The following is a 20,041-nucleotide window of genomic DNA, read 5'->3' as shown; positions in this document are numbered from 1 at the left end:
AGCTTGAGAGGATCTGCAGAGAAGAATGGGAGAAACTCCACAAATACAGGTCTGCCAAGCTTGTAGCGTCAAGAAGACAAGAAGACTGGAGGCTGTAATCGCTGCCAAAGGTGCTTCAACAAGGTACTGAGTAATGGATCTGAATACTTATGTAAATGTGATATTCCCATTGGTTTTTAAAATACATTTGCAAAAAATAAATAACTGTTGCTTTGTCATTATGGGATATTGTGTGTAGATTGATGAGGGGGGGGGAAATGAAATACATTTTAGAATAAGCCTGTAAAGTATCAAAATGTGGAAAAAGTCAAGGGGTCTGAGTACTTTCCGAATGCACTGAATAGAGCCTTAATTGTACCACAGTCTTGAATTCAGTTGAATGAATCAATTGAAATTGATAAATGCTGAAAATGCTGATTTTATCATTGCCATCATCTCTGCATTACAGTGGGTTACTATCAGAGCTATCCAATGTGTTGTTAATGAGAGGTTTTGATTGTCTAATACATTTCTCCTCTCTGTGAGTCGTATCAGGTGTTTTATTACCCTCTAACCAGAGAATGGTTTCCAATCAGCCCATTACATCTCGAATGAAATGACCTCCACATAGAGCAAGATGACCCTAAGGGTTTAAATACAGAATGCATATGTGCCCCACTAATAAATGCACTCAGCAGGCGACCCCAGTGACAGGGACACAGGTAGCACAGTAGAGGGATTAGTGAGACTATTTTAGTTGTGAAGCGAGCATAGAAAGAATGTTACACCTTTGCTGGGCTTCCAAGTGTGCTTATTTTTTCAGGCTAGTGATGACTGGTATCTCCTCCTTAACCTTAACAGTGTATTTATTGGGCCTATTTATATTACATTTCACTCCAATTCCTCCATATAAAGTAAAGTAAATCAGAAAAAATATAATATGAGGGTTGAAACATAATTTGAAATAACAACAGTTATTGTAAAAAGAAAAGGAAAAATAGCAAGCAAGCAAAGCAGCTAGCTAGCATTAGGACCAGGAAGTGTTTACCCAATGAACTTATATAGTTCACCTGTATCTTCTAGTTCTTGTTTTATTTCAGTCAAAATAGTTCACCACAAACGATTTCTTCATCAGTTGGGGAATTCAAAACCACTTTGCAGTGCAAAGCATCTTTGTATCAGTAGAGAGTCTCATTCTACATTTAAAAGATGCTTCAATAAAATTCTGATTTACAGAATAATTATCTGTTGATAGCAGGGTCTTGATGCTAATACTAAATTACTTTGGGAGATCTTGAACACTAGATGTCTTAGCGACATACTGTATCTGAGTAACTGATTCTGGGAGGAGGCTGCATTGTCATCTGATCTGTTGGGTTGCTCTTTCCACAGTGAATGGCAATGCATTCCATGTGACCCAAAAAAGTGGAAAGTAATTTGTCGGGTTGGTGTCCTGTGAGGCATTTCTGGATCATCAGCACATGAGTGATGTTTACACATGAACTCAGTGGTGCATGAGATGCTGCACTCTGAATTTAGAACTTACGCTTACATACACTCCCCTATGTATTTATTTGGACAGTGAAGCTAAAACTTTGAGATCAAATGTTTTATATGAGGCGACAGTACAGAATGTCGCCTTTTATTTTGGGGTATTTTCATACATATCTGTTTTACCGTTTAGAAATCAACTTACTTTATGTCTCTAGTCCCCCCATTTGAAGGTCATAAGTATTTGTACAAAATCACTTGCAGTGTATAACATTTTGTCAAAAGTTTAGTATTTGCTTCCATATTCGTAGCACGCAATGACTACATCAAGCTTGTGACTGTACAAATTTATTGGATGCATTTGCAGTTTGCTTTTGTTGTGTTTCAGATGATGTTGTGCCCAATAGCAATGTATGGTAAAAAATGTATTGTTACATTTTGGAGTCACTTTTATTGTAAATAAGATTCAAATATGTTTCTGACCACTTCTACATTAATGTGGATGCCACCATGATTATGGATAATCATGAATGAATCGTAAATAATGATGAGTGAGAAAGTTACAGATGCACAAAGATCATGCACCCCAAAACATGCTAACCCTTACACATTGTTTGGGGGGGTATGATATTTATGCCTCTGTAACTTTCTCACTCATCACTATTCATAATTCAGCAATTATTATTCGGAATCAAGTGAATTGTTCCAAATACTTATGACACCTTCAAATGGGTGGACTAGATACATAAAGAGCTTACATTTCTAAACTGTCACGGTCATCATAATGAGGAGACCAAGGCGCAGCGTGGTAAGCTTACATAACTCTTTAATGAAAGAGAGAACACTGAACAAAACTATAAAAAAACAACAAAACGTGAAGCTATATGGCTCGTGCAGAACAGGCAACTAAACATAGAAAAACAACCCACAAAATACCCAATGAATATGCCTACCTAAATATGGTCCCCAATCAGAGACAACGATAAACAGCTGCCTCTGATTGAGAACCAATCTAGGCAACCAATGACATATAAACACCTAGACTAGGAAAAACCCCTAGACATACAAAAACCCCTAGACAATACTAAAACTAAACAAACCACCCTTGTCACACCCTGACCTAACCAAAATAATAAAGAAAACAAAGATAACTAAGGTCAGGGCGTGACATAAACGCTGAAACAGATCATATCTGTATACTGTATATATATAATACAGTATAAAACTACAAATCAAATCAAATGTTATTAGTCACATGCCCGAATACAATATGTCGAACATCTCTGGAGCGACCTCAAAATCGCAGTGAAGTGACACTCCCCATCTAACCTGACAGAATTTGAGAGGATCTGCAGAGAAGAATGGGAGAAACTCCCCAAATACAGGTGTTCCAAGCTTGTAGCGTCATACCTAATCTTACAGTGAAATGCTTATTTACGAGCCCCTAACCAACAATGCAGTTAACAAAAAAAATACGGATAAGAATAAGAAATAAAAGTAACAAAGAGCAGTAGTAAAATAACAATAGCGAGATAATATACAGGGGGGTACCGGCACAGAGTCAATGTGCTGGGGCACCGGTTAGTAGAATATGTACATATGGGTAGAGTTATTAAAGTGACTATGCATAGATGATAACAACAGAGAGTAGTAGCGGTGTAAAAGAGTCGGGGGCAATGCAAATAGTCCAGGTAGCCATTTGATTAGCTGTTCAGGAGTTTTATGGCTTAGGGATAGAAGCTGTTTAGAAGCCTCTTGGACCTAGACTTTGCGCTCTGGTACCGCTTGCCGTGCGGTAGCAGAGAGAACAGTCTATGACTAGGGTGGCTGGAGTCTATGACAATTTTTAGGGCCTTCCTCTGACACCGCCTGGTATAGAGGTCCTGGATGGCAGGAAGCTTGGCCCCAGTGATGTACTGGGCCGTTCGCACTACCCTCTCTTTTGCCTTGCGGTCTGAGGCCGAGCAGTTGCCATACCAGGCAGTGATGCAACTGGTCAGGATGCTCTCGATGGTGCAGCTGTAGAACTTTTGTGGACCCATGCCAAATCTTTTCAGTCTCCTGAGGTTATGTCGTGCCCTCTTCACGACTGTCTTGGTGTGCTTGGACCATGTTAGTTTGTTGGTGATGTGGACACCAAGGAACGTGAAGCTCTCAACCTGCTTCACTGCAACCCTGTCGATGAGAATGGGCATAACGGGATTTCTTATAAGCTTCCGGGTTAGAGTCCCGCTCCTTGAAAGCGGCAGCTCTAGCCTTTAGCTCAGGGCGGATATTGGCTGTAATCCATGGCTTCTGTTTGGGATATGTACGTACGGTCACTGTGGGGACGACGTCATTGATGCTCTTAGCATCTGCTTCATCTGACCACTTTCTTATTGATCTAGTCACTGTTGCGTCCTGCTTAAATGTTTAGCTTGTAAACAGGAATTAGGAGGATAGAATTATGGTCAGATTTGCCAAATGGAGGGTGAGGGAGAGCTTTGTATGCGTCTCTGTGTGTGGAGTAAAGGTGGAGTTTTTTTCCCTCTGGTTGCACATTTAACATGCTGATAGAAATTTGGTAAAACAGATTTAAGTTTTCCTGCATTAAAGTCCCCGGCTACTAGGAGCACCGCCTCTGGGTGAGAGTTTTCGTGTTTGCTTATGGCGGAATACAGCTCATTCAATTTTGGTCTAAGTGCCAGCCTCAGTCTGTGGTGGTATGTAAACAGCTCCGAAAAATACAGATGAACTCTCTAGGTAGATAATGTGGTCTACAGCTTATCAAGAGATACTCTACCACAGGCGAGCAATAGCTCGAGACTTCCTTAGATATCGTGCACCAGCTGTTATTTACAAAAATAAACTCAGCAAAATAAGAAATGTCTATTTTTCAGGACCCTGTCTTTCAAAGATAAGTTTCCCATGCTTGTTTAATGAACCATAAACAATTAATGAACATACACATGTTGAATGGTAGTTAAGACACCAGCTTATAGGCAATTAAGGTCATAGTTATGAAAACTTAGGACACCAAAGAGTCCTTTCTACTGACTCTAAAAAATGTGAATGTGCCTTAGGTATGCTGCAAGGAGGCATGAGGACTGCAGATGTGGTCAGGGCAATAAATTGCAATATCCGTACTGTGACATGCCTAAGACAGTGCTACAGGGAGACAGGATGGACAGCTGATCGTCCTCGCAGTGGCAGACCACGTGTAACACCTGCACAGGATCGGTACATCTGAACATCACACCTGCGGGACAGGTACAGGATGGCAACAACAACTGCCTGAGTTTACACCAGGAATGCACAATCCCTCCATCAGTGCTCAGACTGTCTGCAATAGGCTGAGAGAGGCAGGACTGAGGGCTTGTAGGCCTGTTGTAAAAGCAGGTCCTCACCAAACATCACCGGCAACAATGTCGCCTATCTGCACAACCCCACAGTCGCTGGACCAGACAGGACTGGCAAAAGGTGATCTTCACTGACGAGTAGGGGGTTCTCTCTCACCAGGAGTGATGGTCAGATTCACGTTTATCGTCGAAGGAATGAGCTTTACACCGAGGCCTGTACTCTGGAGCGGGATCGATTTGGAGGTGGAGGGTTCGTCACAGCATCATCGGCCTGAGCTTGTTGTCATTACAGGCAATCTCAACGCTGTGCATTACAGGGAAGACATCCTCCTCCCTCATGTGGTACCCTTCCTGCAGGCTCATCCTGACATGACCCTCCAGCTTGTCAATGCCACCAGCCATACTGCTTGTTCTGTGCGTGATTTCTTGCAAGACAGGAATGTCAGTGTTCTGCCATGGCCAGCGAAGAGCCCGGATCTCAATCCCATTGAGCATGCCTGGGACCTGTTCGATCGGAGGGTGAGGGTTAGGGCCATTCCCCCCAGGAATGTCCGGGAACTTGCAGGTTCCTTGGTGGAAGAGTGGGGTAACATCTCACAGCAAGAACTGGCAAATCAGGTGCAGTCCATGAGGAGGAGATGCACGGCGGTACTTAATGCAGCTGGTGGCCACACCAGATACTGTCTGTTACTTTTGATTTTGACCCCCCCTCCCCTTTGTTCAGGGACATATTATTACATTTCTGCTAGTCACATGTCTGTGGAACTTGTTCAGTTTATGTCTCAGTTGTTGAATCTTGTTATGTTCATACAAATACTTACACATGTTAAGTTTTCTGAAAATAAACGCAGTTGACAGTGAGAGGATGTTTCTTTTTTTGCTGAGTTTACATAGCCCGCCGCCCCTTGTCTTACCAGACGCCACTGTTCTATCCTGCTGGTACAGTGTATAACAAGCCAGCTGTATGTCGATATTTTATTCTCCAAAGATTGCACGTTTGCTAGCAGAATGGAAGGAAGTGGGGGTTTATTCAATTGCCTACGAATTATCAGAAGGCAGCCCGCCCTTTGTCCCCTTTTTCTCTGCCTCCTCTTCATGCAAATCACAGGGATCTGGGCCTGTTCCCGAGAAACAGTATATCGTTCGCGTCGGGCTCGTCAGACGCGTTAAAGGAAAAAAGTATTCTGCCTGTCGGTGGTGAGTAATCACAGTCCTGATGTCCAGAAGTTATTTTTGGTCATATGAGACGGTAGTGCCAACATTATGTACAAAATAAGTAAGGAAACAAGTTACAAAAAACGCAAATAAACAAACAAAAAAAACACAATCGATTGGGGACATGTAAAACATCTGTGTCACGGCAGATTTCCTCCTCTTCCTCTGAAGAGATGAAACAAGGATCGGACCAATACGCAGCATGGTAGGTGTCCATGGTTTTTAATAAGAAAAACTGAACATGAACACATATACAAAATAATAACGTGAACTAACCAAAACAGTCCCATGTGCCACAAACACTGACACAGGAAACAATCACCCACGAAATACCCAAAGAATATGGCTGCCTAAATATGGTTCCCAATCAGAGACAACGATAGACAGCTGCCTCTAATTGAGAACCAATCTAGCCAACCATAGACATACCATTTACCGAGACAGGAAACAGCCCCATAAACATACAAAACGACCTAGAAAGGAAACAGCCCCATAAACATACAAAACTACCTAGAAAGGAAACAGCCCCATAAACATACAAAACCCCTAGACAAGTCAAAACACATAAATCCCCCATGTCACACCCTGACCTAACCAAAATAATAAAGAAAACAAAGATAACTAAGGCCAGGGCGTGACAATCTGCCTTCTTCTCCGGCTTTGTTATAAATACCCTAAAATAAAAGATGACATTCTGTACTGTCGCTTCATATAAAACACTTGATCTCAAATCCAAAATGCTGGAGTATAGAGCCAATTTAAGTTTTAGCTTCACTGTCCAATATGTAGGGGATTGTAAATATGCAAAGTCCATGCAGACTCATTTGGTAACAATAGGCTCCATAATGATCCAGAATAAAATGACAGTGGGCTGGATTCAATATAACCTAGCCATGTTTATGTAGTAGCTCTGTTTACACATCTCCTGCCACAGCACATGTGTGCATTATTCTGAAAATTAGAATTCTGTGAGAAAATTTTACAGGGAAAAAAGGCTTGTTTATAGGGTGATGCATAAACACTGCAATGTGAGATGATGGGTGATGGTTGGACAACTGTCTTCATGAGTTCATGGGGAGTATATAAGTGGTCTGTACTTTTATGTTAATCCTACTGTTGCTCTGCTTTGTAACCAAAACTGGGTTGGCCTCTACTGTATGTGTTTTAAAACATTGAAAGACATGCATTGCTTAGCACATGGACCCTTTTCCCAAGGGCTGGAGGATGGAGAAGGGTGTGGTCAAAGAAACACAGTATGGAGACAACGTTACTTTTCTCACACAGGAGGAAGAGGGGGTGTTACTTCTCTATTTTTAAAAAGGCTTGGAAGTAACCACCAGTACATTGCATTCGGAAAGTATGCAGACCCCTTCCATTTTCCCACATTGTTTTACGTAACAGCCCTATTCTAAAATGGATTCAATTAATTAAAAACAGAAATGCCTTATTTACATAAATATAAATACCCTTTGCCATGAGACTCGAAATTGGGCTCAGGTGTATCCTGTTTCCATTGATCATCCTTGAGATGTTTCTAAAAACTTGATTAGAGTCCACCTGTGGTAAATTAAATTGATTGGACATGATTTGGAAAGGCACATACCTTGTCCGTAGAGCTCCAAGGCAGGAATGTGTCAAGGCACAGATCTAGGGACGGGTACCAAACCATTTCTGCAACATTTAAGGTCCCCAAGAAAACAGTAGCCTCCATAATTTTTAAATGGAAGAAGTTTGGAACCACCAAGATTCTTCCTAGAGCTGAGCAATCAGTGGAGAAGTGCCTTGGTCAGGGAGGTGTTCCTCTGTGGAGCTGGGAGAACCTTCCAGAAGGACAACCATCTCTGTAGCACTCCACCAATCAGGCCTTTTAGCCAGACAGAAGCCATTCCTCAGTAAAATACATATGACAGCCCGCTTGAAGTTTGCCAAAAGGCACCTAAGGACTCTAAGACCATGAGATAGAACCTGTTCTGATGGAACCAAGATTGAACTCTTTGGCTTGAATGCCAAGCATCACGTCTGGAGGAAACCTGTCACCACCCCTACGATGAAGCATGGTGGTGGCAGCATCATACTGTGGGGGTGTTTTTCAGTGGCAGGGACTGGGAGACTAGTCAGGATCGAGGGAAAGATGAACGGAGCAAAGTACAGAGAGATGCTTCAAAGGTGCTTCAAGAAAGTACTGAGTGAAGGATCTGAATACTTGTGTAACTGTAATATTGAAGTTTTGTATTTTTTATACATTTGAAAATCCTTCTAAAAATCTGTTTTTGCTTTGTAATTATGTGGTATTGTGTGAACTATTTAATCAATTTTAGAATAAGTCTGTAACATAACAAAATGTGGAAATAGTCAAGGGGTCTGAATAATTTTTGAATGCACTGTACACTCACTCCCTTTACAGTTTCAATGGATCAAATAGAGAGAAAAACTGCACAGAAGACATACATAGCTAATATGAAGCTGAAGAGGCAGGCATTAGTAAAGTTCACCCTTGTAACAGCAACAACTTTCAAATGTCCCCTCTCTGAAATGCAACTGTGAAGACAATAATCTATGACATGAGATGATCAGTGATCAAAAGTCCCAGCAGTCCCAGAGGTTGGGAGGGATTTGTTATTATAGAGGGAAAAGGGAGAGGAGGTTAAAAAAAATCCAGTGACGTCTTTAGATAGCAGCTGGAGATGCTGCAGTTAAACAAGATGGAATCTGATCAAGCACACTTACCTGTTTTTTTGACCGGCTCTGGCATCCTGATTGAACGTTTCTTCCAGAAAGTAACCAACAATAACTTACACACTCCTTCCTAGCTCACGTCTTGCGTTTAATAGTGGGGTTCCTGAGCAACCCCTCTTCACAACAGTACCAACCCACCCTCTTTTGTCACGATGTCTAGACCCAATCCCCTTTCTGTCCGGCAATGAGATAATAGACGTGCATCCCCTCATCCCTCCCTATCCTTCCACCCCACACTCACACAACCCCAGACCTCTCTGACCTCCTGCAGACCATATTTCAACCATCCCTTCTCCCGACACCGCAGATGCATGACAGGCGAGGCGAGGGTGGGAGGGAATGGGAGGTGGGGGGTTAAATTTAGAACCTGAGTCCAGCAACGTCTCCTGCTCTTTCTAGATTTGTGCCGCTGCCTGGCCTTGCAAAAAGTAGTAGCTGCTTCAGAAAACAGCCGACAGGAGGCTAGAGTAATCCTTTTATCTGTTGGCAGGAATGTGACTGCTTTCCCCTGGTGAACCAGGACTTCCAGGAATCCTTCCATGGCTGTCCAAAGCCTCGGCTTGGTGGCATAGCGAGGACATGACAGACTAACAGACTGACTGGAGTAAAGTATTATGCAGTGTTAACTGTGGAGGCGGTTGAGCAACCACACCTTAGTGGAGTATTTTGGGATAATAAAGCATGTCTGACCCTGATCCTTAACATTACATCCTGATCATTTTAGGACTTTTCTTTTTTGTGTTTTACCTTGGCCTTGTGTCTGCCCAGTTTTCTGAATTGTCCCAGCTATTATTGCAAACTACCTTATACTTCCTAAAAACAATACAGTAAAAGTCAAATGTTTGGACACCTAATCATTCCAGGATTTTTCTTTATTTCTACTATTTTCAACATTGTAGAATAATAGTGAAGACATCAAAACTATTAAATAACACATATGGAATCATGTAGTAACCCAAAAAGTACAAATATATTTGAGATTTTTCAAAGTAGCCACCCTTTGCCTTGATGACAGCTTTGCACACTCTTGGCATTCCCTCAACCAGCTTCATGAGGTAGTCACCTGGAATGTACTTAAATGAACAGGTGTGCCTTTTTAAAAGTTAAATAGTGGAATTTCTTTCCTTCTTAATTGAGTCAATCAGTTGTGATGTGACAAGGTAGGGGTGGTATACGGAAGATAGCCCTATTTGGTAAAAGACCAAGTCCATATTATGGCAAGAACAGCTCAAATATGTAAAGAGAAACAACTGTCCATCATTACTTTAAGACATGAAGGTCAGTCAATTCGGAAAATTTCAAGAACTTTTAAAGTTTATTCAAGTTCAGTCGTAAAAACCATTAAGCGCTATGATGAAACTGGCTCTCATGAGGACCGCCACAGGAAAGGAAGACCCAGAGTTACCTCTGCTGCAGAGGATAAGTTAATTAGAGTTAACCGCACCTCAGATTGTGAAGCATTCATTTGGGCTGCAGAGTTCAAGTAACAGACACATCTAAACATCAACTGTTCAGCAAAGACTGCATGAATCAGGCCTTCATGGTCGAATTGTTGCAAAGAAACAACTACTTAAGGACACCAATAAGAAGAAGATACTTGCTTGGGCCAAGAAACACGAGCAATAAACATTAGACTGGTGGAAATCTGTCCTTTGAAAAAAAAATGTTTTATAAGACACAGGGTTTTCTTTATAAGACACAGAGTAGGTGAACGGTTGATCTCCACATGTGTGGTTCCCACAGTGAAGCATGGAGGAGGAGGTGTGATGGTGTGGGAGAGCTTTGCTGGTGACACTGTCAGTGATTTATTTAGAATTCAAGGCACACTTAACCAGCATGGCTACCACAGTAGTCTGCAGCGATACGCCATCCCATCTGGTTTGAGCTTAGTGGGACTATCATTTATTTTTAACAGGACAATGACCAAAACACACCAGGCTGTGTAAGGGCTATTTGATCAAGAAGGAGAGTGATGGAGTGCTGCATCAGATGACCTGGCCTCCACAATCACCCGACCTCAACCCAATTGAGATGGTTTGGGATGAGTTAGACCGCAGAGTGAAGGAAAAGCAGCCAACAAGTGCTCAGCATATGTGGGAACTCCTTCAAGACTATTGGAAAAGCGTTCCAGGTGAAGCTGGCTGAGAGAATGCCAAGAGTGTTGAAAGCTGTCATTTAGGAAAAGGGTGGCTACTTTGAAGAATCTAAAATCTAAAATATATTTTGATATACAATATAAATTTTGGGGGGGTTACTACATCATTTCATAGTTTCTATAATGTAGAAAGTAGCAGAAATAAAGAAAAACCCTTGAATGAGTATGTGTATCCAAACTTTTGACTGGTACTGTATATGCTTTTATTTTCAACCTTGTTTTATTGCTCAGTCAGTAATAAATGCCGGAGGGTTCACTTAAATCAATCCTCACTGTTTCTATGATTTTGCATTATTCAATTGAATTATTCTAACTATATCCCTGTCCTTTATGTCTCCTTTTCAGTTGTGTTTATTAATTGATTTATCACAGAGGAACTGTAGGGAAAATACACTTAAAATCATTATCCGTCTCTTGATGGTGTCCTCCCTGGATACCTCACTTTGTGTCACTTTTCACTGCAGACTGTGCCCTGTGCTCCCATCATAGAGCTGTGTCAGCACCCAGAATTATTTACACCTACAGGCTTTAGCTGTCACATAACTGGGCTGGGGGTGGGTGGATGGTGGGGGACGGGGTGGCCTTGTCTGCTGCCAGTGGGCCCAGTAAAGTCTCCATGGCTGCCCACATATTATCTGGCTCGGCCACTGTGGTTCTGCGTAGATGGCTGTGATTCCCAGAGGATTTGCTAACAACAATGCGAGGATGAGTCGACTAAAACCACATGACGTGTGAAAAATAGAAATGCTTTCGAGTTCGTCACATGCAGATATGTAACTGAGTCATGCCAACATCCAAACATGCCAACATGCGTTATACAGAGAGCACATAGAGTACGGAAAAACAACTGGTCATATACACTTTCATACAGTTCAAACAGGGGTCTATGATTGAGAGCATGGGAGAAATATCCCTGTGTTGGTATTCTTAGGCTAGGAATAGATTGCACCCTAGGTCAGAGGAGGCAAGGGTCTGTGCTTCATCTTTGAACACAAGCGGATGATAAGGGCTGGGTCACAAGCCTCTTCACCCTCCCCCATTTCAGGAACAAGTCAATGGGATGTGACAGGGAAGTAATGGTCAAGGGGAGGGTCCGGAAAGGATGCTCCCAATGTTCAGAAGGGTTTACTTCCCAAAGTCTTGAGCTAACATGAGTTAGTATGTAATACACATGTAATACCATCATACAAATATACAAGCTTTATACCACGGCTTGGCTGAATACTCAAATCTGATTAGCAAAAGCTAACGTATAATATGTTGTGTTTGTGTGCTGCTACAGCAAAGGTTAAGCAACAGGAATTGCTTATCCAAAGTCAGTGCATCTCAGAGTATCAAATCAATGTCATTAATGCTAAAGAGTTCTTTATCAGTCTTTTTGTTTGTTAACGTTGCATCCAAGTCTAATTGATGTCAAATGTGCACAATGGTCAGTGAGTCCAACAGTGCGTAGAAGAAAGGAGATCTCTGAGGACTTCTAGTGGTCATCTGTATTACCACTCCTGTAAGCATTCTGGTGATAATGATTGACAGTATCATTTAAAACAGCCCTATTTCTAAGTGCTGTGGAATGTAAGGTCCAGATGTGTGTGTGCAATCATTGAGTCAAAATGTGCTAATTGTCAGATTCCATTAAGTCACTGGCTTTGACGTTCACATAAATGCTTTTTACAAGAGCAGCAAAAACAGTTATTGTTGATTTGACCACAAACAATAATTGTTACATTGATAACTATCTTGCGTACTATATACAGTTAACTATCTCTCTCTCTCTCACTCTACCCTTCTTCAGGACTTCCACTATGTTTCTCCCTCTACAAATGGGAATATGGCCTCCTCTCCAAGTGAGACCTCCCCCCTAGCACTTCACCACTGAACTGATAAGTCAGCTTCTTCTTGACCTTTTTGACCTCGCCTGTCTTGCCGTAGTTGCGAAGAGCCCGTGCCATCTTCTGGTAGGTCATTTTCTTGCGGTTGCCCTTCTGTACGCCCCACCGATGTGCCAGTGCCTCCTTGTGTTTCGAGGAGAACTGGAAGGTGCCCTTGTCCCTGTCCACCCACCAGATACTGTCCTTCATGTCCCCATTCCTCAGCAGATCCAGCAGGAACTGGTACAGACGGATCTTCTTCTTGTTGCCTATATTAATGTTGATAAAAGTACAAAATGGTTAAACATGCAATGAATCAGTTGAGGATGTTCCCTAACTATGACCTACATGGAGTAGGATTATTGTGACCTCAAAAATAAAAAATATGTGAGATATTAGGTATGCATTTATGAATTAATTCCTTACCCAATTCTCCCCTTGTTACGTGGGCGATGTGGTCCCTCAGACACTCCTCATCAGACACTTCTAGTGGAGGGCTGCGGCCTCCTGGCTCCTCGTCGTCTGAGCTCCTCATCGTCTGAGGGGAGGGGTGCAAGTAGCCCATGGCACGAGGGTAATATGGCACCTTGGACACCACAAACAACAATAACCATGTAGTCATTACAATACAAAACCATCATTACAATTACAATACATTATTTTTGGAGCAGTATTCACTGAGAAATTACAACTAAACAAATTAGATACCATGCTGATCATGTTATATACACAGTGAGGCACAAGTGTTATTAATGACGGCAACCGTTTTTACTCCCCCAATCAACTTTCCCCTCCACAGGTGGCTGGTAGCACCTTAAATAGGGAGGACTGGCACATAGTAATGGCAGAATAAATGGAATGGTATCAAACACTCCATTCCAGCCACCTGTGTTGCAGAACAAATCCGATTGGTTTCGAACTCTGAATCTTGTAAATAACTTTGAGTTACAAGTTGTAATGTTTTAAAATCATGTTTGTGTTACAGTAGTCAAACAAATGTGACAGTATCTCTAAGATACAACTGGTATCCTGACTTGAAGCAAAGAGTAAAATGTAGAAAACTAGCAACCTTATGCTAAGCTAATTAGAACAAGAAAGCTAGCTAAGCATTTAGCAACCTCTTAGCTACTCATGTTGAATTTATAAATAGAATGTTGAGTCATAGAATATAGCTAGCTAGGTCTTGAATATACCTGTAAATCCCATTTACTTTATCAAAGTATTTAGTTGAATAAGCTATATAAACTTCTGGGGGAAGAAAAGTAAAATGCTAAGCTAAATGTAGCTTAGCTGAGCAGAGACCTACTGCCTTCTAATGTTGAATTATAAAATAAAAATAGCTAGCATGTTAGGTCTCAAATATGCTAGTTGGTCAGTTAATATTTTTTTTATTAAAAGTGTAGTTGAATAAGCAATATCAACAACAAAAAATGGAACAGACTGTTTATGTTACCCTGAGGGCAGAAATGGAAGTTTGGGTCAAGATCACTTGGTGCCCTAAGGGAAGATTTTAAGCAGACTGGAATAAACTGCTTAAATTCCTCCCCGGGGGCAGTAATGTTAATTTGGGTTAAGATCACTTTGGTGCCCTAAGGGCAACCATGGACATATGGTCATTTCCATGTAAAAGGACCCATGAACAACAACATGTGAAGTTCATAGGAGAAATTAAGACAGATATACATTTTTCAACCATTTTCCACCCTAAAAATTAAAATAATTTTGAAGTAAAGACCCCTGCCAACTAATATCAACACTTTCATAAGTATATGTTTCTGCCTTCTATAAGTTTAAGAACATTGCCTTGTGCTTTGAAATTCCGTTACCAAAACCCCACATATCTTTAAGATATTTTCTAATTTCTCTCCTTCATGAGGAGGGAGGATAATGAAAGTTCACAGAAATAACAAGTACACCTATCAATTATTATAGTGTTTTTACTGATATCAATTTTGTTCAGAAATTATTATGTGATAAAAACTCTAACTTCTGTTACCAAATTGGTAATGGAACTTCCCAAATATCTGTAATGGGATTTCTGCAATTTAATTGGCTACAATGGGAAATCACTGTATTTACAAACCACATTTGGGTTCACAAGTTTGGACAACACAGTATACAGTACTATCCCCAAATAAAAGTAGAGTAGAGTTCAGTACAGTAAAGAAAAGTATAGTATAGTACAGTACCCGTACTGTACAGTACAGTACACTATAATGTACTGTATTGTACTATACTGAACTATGCTCTACTTTACTTTACTCGATTGTACTCTACTGTACTATACTAAACTCTACTCTACTGTACTCTACGGTACTGAACTCTACTCTACTGTTCTGTGCTCTGCTGTATTGTACTCTACTGAGCTCTTTGGTGGTGTACATTGATGTCCAAACTTATGACACATAGACGTCTATGACTGGTTCAGATTTGGTCCAGTTCGGACCAAGCAAATTTAGTCTCGTTTGGGGGCAGAGCTCATTAAAATAATAGCTGTTGTGTAGAATAATCCCCAAATATGGATATTTGGATATTGCATATGTATACCTTTTTGTACCTATTTGAACAGATCCCCATGAAAAGAATGACATTCATATCCATAATTAAGCATTTCTATGTAGTACAGATCAGGTACCCATGATGAAACTTTGTTACCGCAATTCAATTACCCGGTGTAAATCCACTTCACTTATTGTAGTTCCATAACCAAAATAGATTTTTTCAAAGTCAAGATGTTGTGCCATAGCTGACACCCCATTCTTTCTGCAGACATTGTTGAATCCTAATTCTGAATTCTTAATTCTGAGTTTTTGGAAAACGTGGACACATAAAAAACTGAGGGAGGTTTTACAGAAATTCTGTTACCAAACTTTGAATCTGTACAGGTCTTCCAGTAAATGTGTTTTTGTAAAATTTTCTGTGTAAATTGTTAAATGTAGCCCTTGTGCATAGAGTCCTTGTGCACTGTATGGTTTGTTAAACTTTAAAATAAATCAGTTTTGTTTGGCATACATTTTAAGTGAAACATCTGAGTCGTGGAATTGCCCTTTTCTAAATCCTATGGTTATTTCACCCAAACTAACATTTACTGGCATATTTGAGACCTAGCTAGCTAGCACTATTCTTTGACTCAACGTTAGTCAAATATAGCTATCTGCTAGCCAGATAGCTAACTAGCTTGCTCTGATTATCTTAGCATATCGCTGCTAGCTTGCTGCATTTGACTGTTTCAAGTCAGGAGACCAGTTGTATCTTAGAGGTATAGTCACATTTGTCTGACTACCCATAATAACAACTTGTAACTCAACGTTTTATTTACATGATTCTCAGTTTAAACCTTCGCCATGTTTTTAAGAGCAGTATATCTGTTAACCTTGACCTGTTTCTTGACGATATAATCATCTCAAGTTAGCCCAGCGGTGGCAAAGATTATAGGGCACCTCCCCGCTGCATGAGGTGTGATGTGTGGTTGCTGTTACAGCAGTTTGAATTTCCTGTCCAAGCATTCAGCACACAGTTCTAAAAACCCAATGTTTCTACTCTGAGGCAGTATGTCAGTTCCATTCACAAATAGAAAAGGCATCTTTAAGGATATTCTCATCCACACTCATTAACCAATGCTCTCTGTTTAAAGTGTAATATTTACAATGTTACAATGTAAGATTTTACACTAAGAAGACTGGCAATGATTTGTGTGTGTGTGTGTGTGTGTGTGTGTGTGTGTGTGTGTGTGTGTGTGTGTGTGTGTGTGTGTGTGTGTGTGTGTGTGTGTGTGTGTGTGTGTGTGTGTGTGTGTGTGTGTGTGTGTGACATAATGTTGGGGAGGCCACTTCTGTTTAAAAATATATATTATTTGTTCATCAGCCGTTAGTGAGTTGGCAGATTATAGTTCTGTAGCAACACCAGCAGGCCCCAGTTAGGAAAAGGCCACAATATCAAACCATCTGTGTGTAGGCGCACCCTACATCCTCCACGCAACACAGCTCACCAGTAACAAACAGTAGCCCAGATGCACTTTTCATAGTCATATCTTTATCTGAAGCCAGATGGTTGATTTTATGTTTACCTGTTATTAAACCTTTCTGAAGCATTGCTATTGCACTAGAGGGGACATGTAAATAAATTATGCTACTTGCTTTAGTCCTGAACATTCAGAACATTCTCTATTAGTCATGTACACTACATCTGCTTTAAAAGAATGACCAACTCCAACACTCTGTCTGTGTTAGAGGAAAAGAGGGGTCAGGGGGGTGAGCTCACCGGTGGGGGTAGGGCATGGTTGTGTCCCCCAAGGCCAGGGTCCAGAGAGAGAGTGTCAACATCGCTGTAACGAGCCATACTGGGTAGATGTAGTTGCTGGACACTCTGGAGCTCAGTGAAGTGGCCCCCTGGAAGGTTGTCAAAGTCCAGAGGATGGGCATGATGAGTGGTGTGATAGTCCCAGTGATCTGAGCAGAGAGAAACATTTTAATTGTTCATAGAGTAAGAGGTACACTAAATGGCAATGTTCAGATGGCATAGAATAGAGAAAACCTAGTTGAATACAGATTCCAAATACACAATGTATGCTATTTGTTTCAAAAGTGTTCAGCAAAATATTTTAGGCAGTTTCCTGTTCACACATCTTTGCTTTTTCAGTTGTCTTTTTCTTTCTTTTTAGCCCGAATGTCACAAATGTGTTAAAACGTTCCGCATGTACACATGTTTTAGTGATGTGTTGTGTTCGGTCCTGACACTGCACCAGAGACTTGCCATTATTATTTTGTAATAATTTAGTTCGTTAAATGGAGCAAAGCCTATATAATTCTACAGCTCGTACTAGTAAACACCAGTTTATTCTTGGCAGTAGGATCAGTTGATTACAGGAGAAAATACAACTGAACCTCTCCATTTCAATAAACCCCAGGGGGGAAAGTTGTTCTACGACTGTAGGTTGAGCGCCTGACAGAAATGGCATCTGTTTCCTGTACTCCATGGGGGCAACATGGTTGGCTCCAGCTGCAGTGTCTTGATACCTTTTATGTAGAGTATTGTCTTTAATATAGCTACTGTGTGTGATTTCCTCAGGCCTGGTCAAACACATATCTAGTTGGGCCGGCACTTTTCACTTCCGCATAAGTGATATTCAGATTGTTTATTTCATCTACAATTATGTGATGGTAAGTTCATCAGAGAAAGGGAAATTAATTTAAAAAGTATATCATTGTATCATAGTTATGAAGATTATCAATAGATAATACAAGAGGTATTAATACTAGGGAAAATGTTGTAGTGTTTTAAAGCTCACCTCCTTGACTCTCTGCATCGATGACATACGGATATGAATATTCTGACATCTGTTGTCTATAGATGTCGGGTTCGTACATGTCTTCTGATGGCTGTTAAAACAACAATAATATCCTCAACTGAAATCATAACAAAACTTCACATAATGTTTTACTATTGTTTCCAAGGAACTGACACTCAACATCTATATACAAATTACTTTCTTCCCTTGATAATGTTTGTTGATAATGACATTGTTGAACAACATTTTGAGCTTTTTAAACTTCATTGACATTTACTACAATACTTTTGCTGTTTTTTTTTTTCATGGTCGGTCATAACCTTACAAAATGGATTTTTTGTGAAACAAAACATATGTATACTCTATTATGTTAGAAATATTGTTCTTTTGACAGTATGTAGACCACAAAAGTACCAACATTGTGTACCAGTTTAAGAGTTTGAAAATGAATGACGTTACAGTAATCTATTAACATATTTTAATTCATTATCATAGCTTGAAAAATGTAACGTTAATATGAAATTCAAACTTGAATTCAGTGAGCTTACAATGCTTGAGATGCATTTTCTGTATAAGTACATCCTGTGGTATATAAACAAGTACATAAACTCAACAAATAACCTCATACCTGTATATACTTGGGCCTATAACTGAATTAACACAAATTGTTTGACACATTGTGTACTTACTGGACCAGGTGAGATGAGGTACCCCTCCATTCTGTACGGATGCAACATGAAGGCTTCTTCTTGAACCGACCTACTTCAGGCACTTAGCTTCAATTGTTTCTCACACTCTTTCAAAACTTTTCCCGCACCATTGCACAACGTTTACCAAATTTCCTCTCACCAAACGAAACCCAAAATGTCTCCCTCTGCCTACACAACTTTATCCACTTGTAAGCCAAGCTACTCTCTGGGACTCAAATTTTGTCTAATAAAATAAAAATAAATTAGCCCTACTCAATGACTGAAAATTAAAAGGGAACCTGATATTTTGACTTCTGTATATCTTTGTGGGTGTACACATCTCAGTGTGTCTGATGGCGGTTCCTGGTCATTGGTGATTTGTCAGGGGGAGATTCTAACATCTCACATTTATTAAGGCTCAATTGCGTCGCCTCCCAAACCAGCCAATCATTTCAAGGCCTGCCTCAACTGTCAAGTCTTTTAGCATAGCATCATCTGTCAGTGGGTAGCATCTTTGCATCTCATTGTGACCAAATTTCGCCAACCAAATAAAAAAAAAAAATAATAATAATTTGTGGCTAAAGTGCAGGTATCCATATTCATATACCTTGCATACACCATGGAAATCTAGATGAATATTACAAATCTAATATTAAACCTGTTTACCATGTTTCAATGCCAGATACCTAAACATTGTCATTTCACATTTTAAACTGGTTTAATTCCTACTTCTCAGTGTGTACATTGGATTTGGTGTTCAGCAAGGTTCGGCACTTGTACCCCTGTTATTCCCTATACTATGCTATCCCTTCAAATAAACGTAGTGGTGTAAATATGTCAATTAAAAAACAAACCAGTAGCTTGAGTTGTAGCCATATCAATGAAATAATGACTCACATACATCGATGAATTCTGCTCCATTTCTATCCAAACAACTGTTTTATCTGTGTGTAGATTAGCTGGACAGATAAAATCATGCCACTTCCTTTATGCAATCCTGCAACAGCTGTGGAGATTAAGGGAGAGGAGATAAAATACCTCCTGTGACAATAGTAGTGTTGGTGGGGGGATTCTTGAGAAATATTCAGAAATAGTCAGAAATATTTTCTGACCAAATGTGTTTTTCTCACCAAAATATTCTTCCTCACATTGGGTACAGTGTACAGTAGCTCTGCTACTAGACTCAGATGACCTTCTCTCCTGACCCTATGGTCTGGCTTACAGGACACAGTATGAGAATGCTTTTTTTATCCAAGACTAGGCAGTGTCTGGGAAACCAGCCC

At 40.4% G+C, this 20,041-nt stretch overlaps 2 protein-coding genes across 2 annotated transcripts in view; both read right to left on the bottom strand.

Annotated features, from left to right (window-relative positions):
• LOC110506650 (myosin-binding protein C, cardiac-type) overlaps positions 1-9,022 on the bottom strand; it is a 38,506-nt gene extending 29,484 nt beyond the window's left edge. The window contains exon 1 of the mRNA XM_036963621.1: positions 8,751-9,022. The gene's annotated coding sequence lies outside the window, so the exon portion shown is untranslated. The remainder of the gene's footprint in view (positions 1-8,750) is intronic.
• Positions 9,023-11,078: 2,056 nt separating this feature from the next.
• On the bottom strand, positions 11,079-19,309 carry LOC110506649 (transcription factor PU.1). Its single transcript, XM_021586427.2, has 5 exons — positions 18,759-19,309; positions 18,070-18,160; positions 17,043-17,230; positions 13,209-13,368; positions 11,079-13,051 (listed from the first exon to the last, which is right to left on the bottom strand). The coding sequence occupies exons 1-5, from the start codon at positions 18,804-18,806 to the stop codon at positions 12,729-12,731; spliced, it is 810 nt and encodes a 269-aa protein (XP_021442102.1). The 5' UTR covers positions 18,807-19,309; the 3' UTR covers positions 11,079-12,728.
• Positions 19,310-20,041: the final 732 nt, after the last annotated feature.

Source organism: Oncorhynchus mykiss, chromosome 26, assembly GCF_013265735.2.
Source record: "Oncorhynchus mykiss isolate Arlee chromosome 26, USDA_OmykA_1.1, whole genome shotgun sequence".
NCBI classification, from domain to species: Eukaryota; Metazoa; Chordata; class Actinopteri; order Salmoniformes; family Salmonidae; genus Oncorhynchus; species Oncorhynchus mykiss.
This window is presented reverse-complemented; position numbering and strand designations above follow the sequence as displayed.